This window comes from Prosopis cineraria, unplaced genomic scaffold (assembly GCF_029017545.1).
Source record: "Prosopis cineraria cultivar Desert tree isolate PC_DT_omini unplaced genomic scaffold, ASM2901754v1 PC10, whole genome shotgun sequence".
NCBI classification, from domain to species: Eukaryota; Viridiplantae; Streptophyta; class Magnoliopsida; order Fabales; family Fabaceae; genus Prosopis; species Prosopis cineraria.
This window is the reverse complement of record NW_026555341.1, coordinates 4143252-4157183: the sequence shown is the minus strand read 5'-3', so window position 1 is coordinate 4157183 and position 13932 is coordinate 4143252. Positions and strand designations below refer to the sequence as shown.

General features: G+C 38.0%; 2 protein-coding genes across 2 annotated transcripts; both read right to left on the bottom strand.

The window, feature by feature from the left end:
* Positions 1-3224: 3224 nt before the first annotated feature.
* On the bottom strand, positions 3225-7361 carry LOC129321610 (AP2-like ethylene-responsive transcription factor ANT). The gene is made up of 9 exons (XM_054967444.1): positions 6484-7361; positions 5749-6364; positions 5434-5516; positions 5247-5255; positions 5011-5099; positions 4801-4874; positions 4612-4662; positions 4411-4487; positions 3225-3984 (listed from the first exon to the last, which is right to left on the bottom strand). The coding sequence occupies exons 1-9, from the start codon at positions 6797-6799 to the stop codon at positions 3398-3400; spliced, it is 1902 nt and encodes a 633-aa protein (XP_054823419.1). The 5' UTR covers positions 6800-7361; the 3' UTR covers positions 3225-3397.
* A 5449-nt stretch (positions 7362-12810) lies between these two features.
* On the bottom strand, positions 12811-13718 carry LOC129321313 (short-chain dehydrogenase PC-15-like). Its single transcript, XM_054967042.1, has one exon. The coding sequence runs from the start codon at positions 13716-13718 to the stop codon at positions 12876-12878; it is 843 nt and encodes a 280-aa protein (XP_054823017.1). The 3' UTR covers positions 12811-12875.
* Between the last annotated feature and the right edge of the window lie 214 nt (positions 13719-13932).

The window sequence follows — 13932 nt, the reverse complement described above, 5'->3', positions numbered from 1 at the left end:
GACATCATCATTAGATCCAAGAACATGACAATTCACGCAGACGTCAGTTGTCAATAAGCTGTTACGAAGTGACCAGGAGAGATGCCCTCCATCATTGTCAAGCTTCCCGCTGGTAGCCATCCACATTCAATTCCAATCATTCTTGCAAATTTTGGTTCCCAATATAATAATTCATTCTACGCACTACTCTGCAATGAACAGCTTGCAAACAAACTAATTGATTGCCTGAACCTCTGATCAACCAAGAGGAGGAGATTTGGCGAACAAAGCAGCTTGGCTTTTGCTGCAACGACCGTCTTCACTTCCTTGAATCAAATCCGGATATTATAACAACCAAAATAACACTTTGTCCGACGGCAACCATTTTGATTCCTCCTTTTCCCCCGTCTACCGCATAAAGAGACATGCGTGCACACATGCATGTCTTAGCGTAAGAGCCACCGACAATGCTAATTTGAAAAAGTCACTAATATGTTGCACATTTATCGCCTCCTCCATGCACGCGAAGTCTTTTTTTGACTTCACCATATATATTTTGCTGTTTCCTTTTGATTTGTGTTCGTTGTTGCCGTCGGCATGTCACCCTTATGCATATGTTATTCACTTATTCTCTCTGTTTCTTTTGCCTTGTTAGAATATTTGGACTTCATACATGCGAACTTTTTCTTATTAAGACATGGAAGGACACGCCCACTTCACTAAAGGCAAACCAAACAAACCACGAAAGGATCCCTTTATTACAGTGTATTTACTATTCTTTAATTCATCCACGTACGTTGCTGCCTGCTGTACCCAGGATCTCTCTTTGACCACACGCTTTTCACATTGATTTTTCACCTGCATCAATTATCCAACATTTTGAGCTAACCCGACAAGCAAAACTAAGCAGCCTGTAGTCTTACCGCAATTCCATATTATTAGTATCTTGATTGTGAGCGATCGAGCTGATAACTTCATCTCGTTATCTTTCCCCTTTTACATAGCCACAAGAGAGAAAAAAGAAATGATAGCTCTCGCGCTAACGCACATGGAGTTTCATGGGTGAACGCTGGGATGGGATGAGATTGCTTTGACGACCAACATCGTTAGAAATGCAGAGTGCTTTGGAAGCTGTGAAAGTTTTCCCACAAGATAGCTTTCCAACACAGCGGGAAAATGTTAAATGACACAGGCCACCGAGTCATCAATCAGATCGCTAAAGCCCTTTTGACGGAATCTGATTTCGCACTCACTTCCTCTTGCTTTTGAATTAGATCAACGGAATATGCCCCTTTTAGACAAAGTTTCACAACAAAGGGGGATGAGTAATGATGTCCATCGACGGGGACTTGGGGAGAACCAGTAGCGCCACCATAACATCATACCTTTCAATTTTTTTTCGGTCAAAGGATTTTTTCAAATATTATACATGTATATATATATATATATAGAGAGAGAGAGAGAGAGTTACCATATCACCGCAAGCGCTGAGTAATTGAAAACACGCTGCGCTGGTTTCCGTAACGACCGAACACAGGTTAATCTTTCGAGCAGGGCCGTCTCATATATTTAATTCCTTAATCATTTTAATTATCCTTTCAATCATATAAGCTTTTTTATAGCATTGTCGTTGTTATCACTTACCAGTAATGATTCCATAAATTTTAGCAGAAAAGATTTGAAATTTTGGTAATTCTCTTTCATCGGGAAAAGCTCAATTAAATGTAAGCATCAAAACCTGTGAATAAGAACCCCCACCATCCCTAATTTCACCACCAAGAAGCCTACTAACCCTTTCTTCGCATTGTGCTGCAATGAACAGCTTGCAAACAAACTAATTGATTGCCTGAACCTCTGATCAACCAAGAGGAGGAGATTTGGCGAACAAAGCAGCTTGGCTTTGCTGCAACGACCGTCTTCACTTCCTTGAATCAAATCCGGATATTATAACAACCAAAATAACACTTTGTCCGACGGCAACCATTTTGATTCCTCCTTTTCCCCCGTCTACCGCATAAAGAGACATGCGTACACACATGCATGTCTTAGCGTAAGAGCCACCGACAATGCTAATTTGAAAAAGTCACTAATATGTTGCACATTTATCGCCTCCTCCATGCACGCGAAGTCTTTTTTGACTTCACCATATATATTTTGCTGTTTCCTTTTGATTTTGTGTTCGTTGTTGCCGTCGGCATGTCACCCTTATGCATATGTTATTCACTTATTCTCTCTGTTTCTTTTGCCTTGTTAGAATATTTGGACTTCATACATGCGAACTTTTTCCACTTCACTAAAGGCAACCAAACAAACCACGAAAGGATCCCTTTATTAACAGTGTATTTACTATTCTTTAATTCATCCACGTACGTTGCTGCCTGCTGTACCCAGGATCTCTCTTTGACCACACGCTTTTCACATTGATTTTTCACCTGCATCAATTATCCAACATTTTGAGCTAACCCGACAAGCAAAACTAAGCAGCCTGTAGTCTTACCGCAATTCCATATTAAGTATCTTGATTGTGAGCGATCGAGCTGATAACTTCATCTCGTTATCTTTCCCCTTTTACATAGCCACAAGAGAGAAAAAAGAAATGATAGCTCTCGCGCTAACGCACATGGAGTTTCATGGGTGAACGCTGGGATGGGATGAGATTGCTTTGACGACCAACATCGTTAGAAATGCAGAGTGCTTTGGAAGCTGTGAAAGGTTTTCCCACAAGATAGCTTTCCAACACAGCGGGCAAAATGTTAAATGACACAGGCCACCGAGTCATCATCAATCGCTAAAGCCCTTTTGACGGAATCTGATTTCGCACTCACTTCCTCTTGCTTTTTGAATTAGATCAACGGAATATGCCCCTTTTAGACAAAGTTTCACAACAAAGGGGGATGAGTAATGATGTCCATCGACGGGGACTTGGGGAGAACCAGTAGCGCCACCATAACATCATACCTTTCAATTTTTTTCGGTCAAAGGATTTTTTCAAATATTATACATGTATATATATATATATATAGAGAGAGAGAGAGAGAGTTACCATATCACCGCAAGCGCTGAGTAATTGAAACACGCTGCGCTGGTTTCCGTAACGACCGAACACAGGTTAATCTTTCGAGCAGGGCCGTCTCATATATTTAATTCCTTAATCATTTTAATTATCCTTTCAATCATATAAGCTTTTTATAGCATTGTCGTTGTTATCACTTACCAGTAATGATTCCATAAATTTTAGCAGAAAAGATTTGAAATTTTGGTAATTCTCTTTCATCGGGAAAAGCTCAATTAAATGTAAGCATCAAAACCTGTGAATAAGAACCCCCACCATCCCTAATTTCACCACCAAGAAGCCTACTAACCCTTTCTTCGCATTGTGGATACAAAACGCTTCTCAATTTAAAAAGAACTGGACTAATCAAGTATCCGTCCATGCAGCAAACACCGGCACATGGGGCAGTGAAAGTGGTGGCCTCAAGCTTGTCACTAGCGAAGGCGCTTCAGTGAGAATTGGCAAGCTTGTTTTCTCAGGGCTAACTTCACGTGAGCTGCTCAAGCCTGTCGCTAAAGATGAAGGATTTGAAACGTGCGTTCCCATCTTGGTTGATTCGTCTACTTGATGGATCATGTTATCTAAAGGTATTGAGAAGGATTGAGTTCTATAAGTCTCCATTCTTGCTGGATTTTGGTCGAGTTCCGTCATCCATTGGGAACGATTTAAGATATGCGTTCCCAGCTTCCACTCTGATGACTGGCCTTCGCAGCTCTTGTGCATTGAAATCGCATCCTGGTTTCCAACGTATGCTGTGCTTAAAGGAACGATAGCCCGATCGTTACCACCATCGATCTCTCTGTTCCGCCTGGCTAGTTCACCACTAAGAAGGTTACTGCTAGCCATGATTTTTTCCACATCATATCTTGTTATATCAAAGTTGGTCACAGCGTTTACTCCACGGAATTTAATAGCTGCAATGTCATATGCCTCAGCTGCTTCCTCTTGGGTACCTAGAGTTTCATTTCAATAACATAAATCAACTTTCTTTCATTCTTTATTTTACGCTGGGTCATATTTTTAAGTGAATAAGATTGAAGAGTTATGAATATATATATATATATATATATATTCCTCCGCATTCTGAGTCAACAGCCTTATAAAAAGCTGGGTCTCTGGGACTAGCTACCGGCTCTCTATAATATTAAAGTGGCTGTGGATCAGCTTTATTGTTGGCTGGAAAGCAGCGTGTTCAAAGAGCTTAGAGCACATAAATGATTAGCTTTCGAAAACTCACAAAACAACCTCACAGGTCACAGCTTCTTCCTATTATTGGGAACATAGTACAAGAGATGCACAGGCAATAAAAGAAAATTATCGACAAACAATAAAATAAAAAACTAAAAGAAAATTATTCAGTGAAATTTGGAAGAACTCACTGAAGGTTCCAAGATATAGATCTTTGTTTCCAGCCACTCTACCGATTCGAGCTTGCCACCGCCCATGTTGATGATGTCTGCTACCAAGTGAACAATGAGGAGCCCCCAGTTCAGATGAGAGAAACTCGTCGTTTTTAGAAAAGAATATAAATCTTATTACTAAATAAACGTTACAGTACGCCACGTAGTTAATCGCATTACCTTGTTACTCCTCTGTACATGGAAGCACCTCTGGAGAATCCGCTGCTTTTCCTGATAAGGGAGAGTGAGAGATGTTATGATCATGTAAGAAAATTATTAACTTCAAAATGCTAATGATATGCTTTGTTTAAATTAAGGAAAAAAAAGAGTCTTCAAGATGGCAATGAGACAGTAACAAAGGTTGAATACCTCCGCAAATGAGCTACGTATTCCTGTCTAGTCATGTTCTTCATTTCCTCAAGTTCATTTTGATAATTCTCCAACTGTAAAAAAGACGGTGGAGAAAGGGGGGGAAACTATTATAAGATCATAATTGCAAATCAGTAACAGTAACTGAAATAGGTTTCGTAAGCCGACTACAAGCATGGAAGAGAAAAGGCAAAAGTAGTTAATTATTACTGGGAAATTGATATGAGTGGAGGGTCCCCAATACTTGAGTGCGGCCAGATCATAAGCTCTTGCCGCTTTTTCTTCCATATCATAACCGCCTGTAATCAAATATTTGGATCGACTTGCATAAACATTAATTTTCCATTTTTGCTAGCATCATGAACCAAAAAAATATTGCATATATGTCTACATAATCCAATAAACTTCGAGAATTTCAACAGAAAATAGTCGTCGGGGAAGCTTACCTAGATAAACTGAGATATGTCGTATATTGAGTCGCGTCCCCCGCAAAGAAAAGAATATAAAAAAAGTGAGTGAGACCTGATTACTTAGAGCCCTTAAGTTGAACATTGATAGATATGGATGACCAAGCACATCATGAAAACAAACAAACAAAAGGACAGAAAAAAACAGGATTCTCATTTTTCATACCTTGCCTTCCTTTCCTACTCTGACCCTCTTTCTTGCAACTGTTGTCCCAAAGATGAGCTTCATATCTACCAGTCCATCTGTGTCTGATAATTAAACACCCTTTAGAAATTGAACAGAAATTACGAAGAAAAGAAAAATCAGTTTAGATGCGTTGAGCAGGATTTCGAGCGAGGCAGGACATACGATATCCAGCAACTACAAAAGCAAGCTGTCAGGCAAAGCAATGAACCAAGCATGATAGCCCAAAGATTTAGATTTCTTGAATTTGATGTAACAGGGGCACCACCAGTACATGCAGGAGAAGAGCAAACTAACCTTGTTACACCTCTATATTGGGATGTTCGTTGGCCAAAAGTATCTATGGATTTCCGGTGAATAATTTGTTTCTGGTCAAACTTTTCAGGTCCTCTTTTCTTCGTATCCACGCCAACAGAATCATTGACAGAAGGCGAAGCTCTCTGCGAACTTGTGACGCAGCTTGATTGTGAGCCAGGACTCATGGACAAGCTCAGTGACTGCAAATCCCCATACGCCACTGATCCGATGGACCCAGATTCGCCACCATTATTATCCTCCACACTAACCATCATCTCTGACTCGTGTGCATGACCTGCTGGGCTGATTCTTATGCCCCAGTTCTTCATTCCTGAAGCTCCCTCCTGTCCAATATTTGGGAACTGGACATTACAGTCTGAAACTTCATTTTGCTTGGGCCCTTCCAACATCATTTCACGGCTTCTAAAGCCAGAATAGTATGATAAGAAAGGTTGGGCCTGGATGTCTTGCCCTTGTTCGACGCGGTTTAGATAGTTTGGGTTGTTGAGTTCTCGACGCGAGGACTGGTTGGCGAAAATCATGCTGTCTAAGCTCAAGGTCCCCATTGTCGAGCTGCTCAAGAAATTCTCCAGTTTCGGGGTTGAAGACGATGCCACTGATTCAAATGTTAAATAACAAAAAAAAGGGGCCAAAATCAAAGTAGTCAGGACACCACTGGAAAGAAATGAAGTCTAGAACAAAAGCCCATGGCAGAAGTTTAAACTGAGTACTAACCTTGGGGCTGTGACTGCATTACATAGAGAGAGCCATCAGATTTTAGGGGCATGACAGGGAGAGAGGAATAGAAGCCGACATTTTCACCATCAAGCCCACCACAGTAAATGCCATAATTAGGAGGAAGGGGCATGGAGTGATAAAAGCTCGCCGGAACGGCATCTGCAGCGGCAGAGGAAGGCCGTATCACTTGGATCTCTTGTTGATGTTGGTCATTACAGTCAGAAGGAACGTCTAGACTCATGTGAGGGGAGAGAGAGAAACCCAACCAGTTGTTTTCATGACCATGGTTATCACCATTCTCCGCAGACTTCATCTTCTGTGTCTCACTTGTTCACCTATTTTGTCTAGCCAAGTTGGTCTTAACGCTAGGCAACTCAATCACGAGGAAACATTTTGTCTAGCCTTCCCTGTATTTGAAGCTAGAGATTTTTTGTTGGATATATATATATATATATATTGATTGTAGCGGAAGCGACTAAACCAAATCTAACCATCTGAGTAAAGAAATCTAACTCCTGAGCGCAACTGAATCCACATGCTCTGTTTCCTTCTCTCTCTGGGGCTGGCTGTGTTAGAGTCCGTATATATGTTTGTCTCTTTGGACAGAATTCCGAAGGCAAGAAAGCAGGTTCCTTTAAAATAAACAAAAAGAATGTGTTGCAGCAAGGTATGCTAGGCATCCTTCCCGCATTCCATGGGGATCCGTGTATGAGAAAGACCTCTTCTTTTGCTTTATCCTACGCTCCCACACCTTCCTCTTATCTTTTCTTCTCTCCTTTTAAAATACACATGTAAGGAAATAGGTCTCAAAAATCCATTAAAGAATTAGCAACCAACAAACCACGAGAATCCCCGAAATCACAGAAAGCAGGGTCCTCCCTCCCCATTTTGTCCACAGGACAGTGCAAATACTGGCAACTTCACCTTCCCGGTCCAAGTTGCCCCAAGGAAATTACTGGAATGACTGACTCTCTCTCTCTATCTTTAAATTTACTGATTAGTGGGTACACAGTATTAATGGGCTCTCAGAAGCAGAGGACCTTCTTGAATTAGATTTCACGGGCACAACACCATCTGTCCCTCCAGTCACTTCATTTCTGGACGCGTATCCTGATCTCTCTGGACCTACTTAACCTTGCGTCTATGGTCTACGGGTCTCACCCGTCCTTGTTTCACCATCCATCCTATGTAAATCCACATCACACCTCACCCTATTTGATCAATGCATGCACTCTCCCCCCTGCTCCCCTCCTTTGTCATCCAGTCAAAATTAATAAATTATTTACTTTCTGATTGTAGTAATTTTGTGCACGTTAATATAATTTAATATATTTATCTACACAATTTTTTTTGTGGTCTTTTATCTAAAAAAAATGCTCTTGGCTCACATGTATTAAAATATCTGGAAAGAGAGACGTAAAATTATTTATTCTAAAGATGATATTTATAAAAGAGACATTACCTTTATCAATATATAAGATATTTTTAATGATTAATATCTTCAATTTAAAATTAATTTTTTGACTCAACAAGATGATAAAACAAATGCCAAATACTTCCCCCTAATAAAGATTGGATAAGACTTCATATAAATGGCTCTATTAACAATCAAAAAGCTGTTTTTTATAGTGGTCTCATTCGAGATAACCACAGCAATTGAATTAAAAGTTTTTTAAATTTCTTAGTTATCATCCCAGCATGACATTCAAACTTATGAGCATTCTTGAAGGACTCAATATTTGCTGGCTAAGAAGTTTAATAGAGTTAATGTCTATTCAAATTTTACTGAAGCAATTATGCTCATACATAATGAATTTTTAATACTCATAATACTCAAACTATTAACAACATTAGAAACTTTTTTATGCGTGATTGAAATCCTTCGTTAGGATAGGAGGAGGGTGAAAGTAGGTATTTTGTTCAAACTTGGTTGTAATCTCTGATTGTTTTTATTAGGAGCAGTTTTTAGGGGGGAAAAGAGTTGAAAGAATAAAGTCTTTCCATTTGTTTTGCTTCTACAAAGAAAATGCACCTATACTGATATAAGTTTATATTCAGCTTTCAACACGAGGTCATCACTTTCTTTTTAAAAAAATTAAAAAAAAAACATGTTATCAATATACTTAGTTTCTGGCACGCCTGCAAATATTTCATGTTTCATGATTTATACAGACACACATGGAAGGTAAAAGATATCTTCATGGAAAGAATGACAATAAAATTTTAAAATGATAATTAATAATAATTAAGTTCTTAAAACATTTTCTGTATAAGATGAATATAAATATCAATTCAAACAAGTATAAACAAAAATTTAAATTATAAACTAATTATTTTATTTATAATTTAAATACATTCTTTATAATTATAATTTTTAAATTTATAATTGTTTGAATTAATATTTATTTTAAAAAAATTTATCAAGTATTTTATCATCATCATCATCATTATTTTTTAAGGCTTGACCGCCATTCCCCCAATATCCATAGCTTCGTCTTTCATGCTCTACTCGTTGAGCTGAAGTCAGGGTGTTAACGCCGCCCAGAAAGCTACGTACTGACCCACCCCACGTTTGGTAATTGCTCATGGAGCCATGATGTTCAATTTTGGAGAAGAGTTGGGCCAAAAAAAAAAAATTTACAACACCCTAAATCCCTAATTAATGTGCAACACAATCATATGTTACAAAGCTTAAAACAGTTTGTGACGAATTTTTGCATTGCAAAAATTAAGCCAAATTGAGTAGACTGGGGAGGTTTTTTTTTTTAATAAAGATACTATAAACAATAATAAAAAAAACCAAAATACTATACTGTGAGAATTATTTCCCAAAATACTCTACCTAAAATCGTTCTCACATTAAACAGTTTACAAAATTAATGACACTATAAATGATTTCTTCAATATTTACTCCAAAAGTGAAACAAAAATTGTTTTTGGTTTGAATGATTTTAAAAAATTGTTCTTAGCATGAACAATTTTTGAACTCCATCTCGAGCACTTCCTCTCCCCTAATAAATGAAATGAATGATTTGTCTCGTTGTTTAGTGATCATTTGAATGAAAAATGATGGCTAAATAATTGGAGAAGAAAGTGTTAATAATTACATAGAATTTTATTTAAGATTAAAAAATAAATAATTCTTAAATAACTTAGAGATTTTATAAAAAAAATTATTTTGGTTCGATTACAATAGTAAAAAGTCATTGTTAATTAGTTATTTTTAAATTTTATAATATCTTTTTTATTTTTATTTTATAAAAATAATTTATTATTATATTATTTTAAATTTTTATGACATCTTTGAATATTCTGTCTCTTCAAAACAATCTGTCTTATTTACTGTATTAGATTATTTTTAGAAGTTACCAAAGGTAGCTTTTTTCATATTTTAAATATTTTTAAAGTTTAAACAAATATCATAAAAATTCAAAAAAGATGAAAAAATAAGTATTTTTTTATGAAATAAGCTAAAACAAATGGGCCCTAATATCACTAACATCAGTAAGAAATTACTTAGTAATAGAAAATTAATTAATATATTTTAGGAAAATTAATAATAAATAAATGATTTATATGAATGAAAAAAATAATTTACTTCATAAATAATGACTCCAGACACCACATTTATTTTCTTTTTCATACGTTGTGGCTGTTATTGTTGCATGTTCTCCTTTTTTTGACATTTAGGTGTTTCATTTATCTATGTAATTGATGTATGTAAATCAAATTACGGTGATTTAACTAAACAAATTGATTGTCGAGGATGGCACATACTTCATTTGATGGTATATCATGTTTAAAAGTATAAGTGTTGTATTTAGTCAAAAATAGTGTGGAATAGTAAAGGAAAGACATGAATGATCCAAAATAAGCAACAATATGTGAGTTGAAGAATGATAATGATGAGGGTTGCATGATATGAGATTCAATTTGAGTAGAATGAGGAGAGATGAAAGGGAATAATGACAATGATGAGGCAGCCATATAATGAAATTAACTACAATTTTGATGCTTTTGTTTTAGTACATTTTCATTGTGAATTAGTAATTGGACAGATAAACAGCCACCACATTGCTTACTTAGTTTATCTTGAGGAATTTGTGGATGAGACAATTTAATTCTTGATAGAACAGATTGAGGATCCATATTAAATCGTTATTCTTTCACTGCAAGTAAGATGTTACATTAGTATTGATTAACCTTATCTTAATAATCAATGTAATGAGAGCATTTTAAATAAGAATTAATTGTTAACCTATATATTTATTTTGTTATATCAACCTAAAATAAATAATAAAACATTAAATTATAACACTTTTTATGTCTTATGCATGCAAGGATTCTCACAGGACATTCGCAATGAATATTACATCATATTAGTTAAAAAAGCTGAACTTATTCATTTGATGAATGATTTCACATTTTATAAAAAAAAAACTAATTTCTAAATTTGTTCAGTAAGTGAATGATTTCACATTTTATTAAAAAAATTAATTTTTCATTATAAAACTTATTTTGAGCTTTATATAAACATTAAACTGTTCTCGATCCGAATGTTTTTTAGCATAATATTTGAGTAAAACTTTTCATTGTGTAGTATTTAGATAATTTTTTTTTATAGTGTATTGATAAAAAAGCCAGACCGGTGAATACTGAGCCCTATTGGTTTGAGAGCTATACATCATTCGTGGCCACTCCGGAACTATGCAACGATGATTGTCATGATAGATTGGGCTCACGAACGTGTTCATGCACGCAGCAGAGGGGGACAGTAATGTCCTATAATCAGGTCAAACGTGGGGTGGATTGATACGAGATCTTGGGTAACTTGCATCTCCGCGATGCCTTGCGATAAACTAAAATTACTGAGGTGAAATAAACAGTGCGAGATTTTTTTTTAAAGTGTTTTTTGGATGGTCATGATTACGCCGGAACTTAGTCAACACTTGCATTAAAACAAATGGTGAGAGAGATGAAGGGGAATCACCAAAAGCAAATTTGGAAATTAGCACGCGGGTAAAATCGCTCTCGTATTAGCGCAATCACAATGGCCTCAACAATTCCAATCTTAAAAAAAAAAAAAAACTTGGAACTGGAAAAGTTTTTAATGGGTGATGCTTGTAATATTTAATGTTAAACAGAGTGCCCTGATCTGGCGGCTATCAAGAATATAAGCAGCCTTCAGCTTTTGAGGTGGAAGAAAGAATTATACTTCTCAGGCTGATCGAGAGGATAAACTTTGCCCTCTTGATCAAAGTACAAACATTCCTCGAATGCTTGTGCGAAGGGCCCTTCACAGACATACTTTCTTCCGATAGATGCATTTATTAATTATATCCACACTTTAATAATTGAAGCCCCGCGAGACACTTGGATATTGTATAATTAACCCCACTACAAAAAAAGTGCTGGCCTTGCCTAGCCTCAACCCCACACGTAAAAGAATGCGAGATAGATTATACTATAAGAATGGGACAGCTCCACAGCTATCCATCTCAGACTTGGAATTGGAAGTATAAACAACATTGAAATTTTTGGCAAAACGCAACATCAACAGTTATTTCTTTACTTTAGATTAGACATTGAACCATATTGGTGTGTCCGAGTCTGATATTCCAAAACCCAAAAAGAACGAGAAAGGCATCGAGTTTGAGCAAACAGAGAGCTGCTTTCACAGCAGTTTACAAAGCAGAGCAAGGAGGCATTTCTTTGGGACCCCACTACTGGAGAAGGACTAGATGATAGACGATGAAAAGTGACGTGGGAGCATTGGAAAGAACAGAAAAAGAAAATCGAAATAGAGATACTGTTTTGATGGAGTCCATCATTGGTTTTGCATGCAAATTAGGGTGACCAGGTTCATGGGGACAGGAAGTCAAGAGGGAATGATTTGGCTGGAAAAAGAGATGGGGAGAGGGGAGTTGTGGAAGCGAAAGAGAGAAATGAGGAACAAAGAATGTTGAGAAAGAGAAAGAGGAGGGCTTTTATGATTGTGGGTAATAATGAGAATATCCACCACCCGCCAAAGCACTTTGAGCCCAATTGGATGTTTCCCTTAAATAGTCTCATTCCACAAAAAGGTCCTTCCCTTACTCGTGCTTTGCCATTCTCTGCTTTCTTTAATTTCCACCTCACCCTTTCCTTTTGGTGTGGCGTCGAAGACTACGCTGCTCCCCTTTCCTCACTATTTCCTTCCTTACCTCCCAATCTAATGCTATCTAACCACAATTCTTAATTATAATCATTCTCACATTTCTAAACTGCGGCAATTATCAATTCATTACCAAGCTGCTTTATTTCAAACATCATGCACGTCTAAACTATATTCAGGATTTAAATTCTTCTCCGTTAGATTTGATCAAATCCTACCCAATAATGGATACAAATCATGGAACGCTTTTGTTTAGGCCGAAACGGTTGGAGAAAAAGAGGTCTCTCGCCCACAGGGGAGACCAAGAGAGCAGGGCGAACAAGCCAGTCATGTGACCGAACACGATTTGCCTGGGTGGTTTGTGGCTCAAAACTTTCCTGGCAACATGTCTGGCAAACACTGTTCCATCCATGGCTTTCTCACCCTGGGAAGCTCTTGCTCGTTCCGCGATCGCGTCTTTAAAATCCCTATAAAGCTTCCACTGGTAATCCCCCATTTGCTCCAAATTGGCACTCCCCAAATTGGACCTGACGGCCCCTGGCAGGACTTGAACCACGTTAATCCTAAATGGCCTGAGTTCAACACGCAGGCTGTTAGACATGGCAATCACGGCAGCCTTGCTGGCACAGTAAGACCCTGCCCATGGCGTGGACACTGTGCCCACAACACTGCCAACATTCACTATGCTCCCGCTTCGACGCAGAGCCATGTGGGGGACCACGTGTTGCACCAACCTTATCTGACCCAGGGTGTTGATTTCCCAGGCCTTCCGGATTGCGTCTAGGGGCAGCTCTGCTAGAGGGCCAGTGCTGCCTATCCCGGCATTATTAATCAGAATGTCTATGCGTCCGCATTTGGACAGTACAGTGTCCACGGCCGAAGCCACGCTCTCGTCACAACCCACATCCAGCTCGAGCGTGTCTATGTTGTCGGACTTCAAATCCAACATGTCTTGCATCCTACGGGTGATGTCAGACGCGAAAACTTGGCAATTCTGCTCCGCAAACGCCCTGCAGTACTCGTACCCAATACCACCCTTGGCACACCCTGTCACTAGAACGATTTTGCGGTCACTCATCTTTCTTTTTCGCATGGAACATCTAATCAGTAATTATCCTCTTATACGGAATTTTTGGATAACAAATTAAGGACGATGACTGGTTTAATTAAAGAGCCGTCTTATTCTTTTTTCTCGCTCATTGGTTCGTCTTTGGGTTGCGTGGTCGGGGTGCAGAATATTCTTCGCACCTTATGCTGCTGGCGTGTCCAGGTCTTGGTCGTCATCGTCAGGC

Bases quoted from the DNA above. Each gene is read 5' to 3' on its own strand.
- LOC129321313 (XM_054967042.1), bottom strand. From the start codon at position 13,718: ATGAGTGACCGCAAAATCGTTCTAGTGACAGGGTGTGCCAAGGGTGGT.
- LOC129321610 (XM_054967444.1), bottom strand. From the start codon at position 6,799: ATGAAGTCTGCGGAGAATGGTGATAACCATGGTCATGAAAACAACTGG. The intron at 5,517-5,748 runs GTTAGTTTGCTC...TTTAATTATCAG, and splicing joins CAATATAGAGGTGTAACAAG to ACACAGATGGACTGGTAGAT. The intron at 4,488-4,611 runs GTAATGCGATTA...ACTTGGTAGCAG, and splicing joins ATGTACAGAGGAGTAACAAG to ACATCATCAACATGGGCGGT.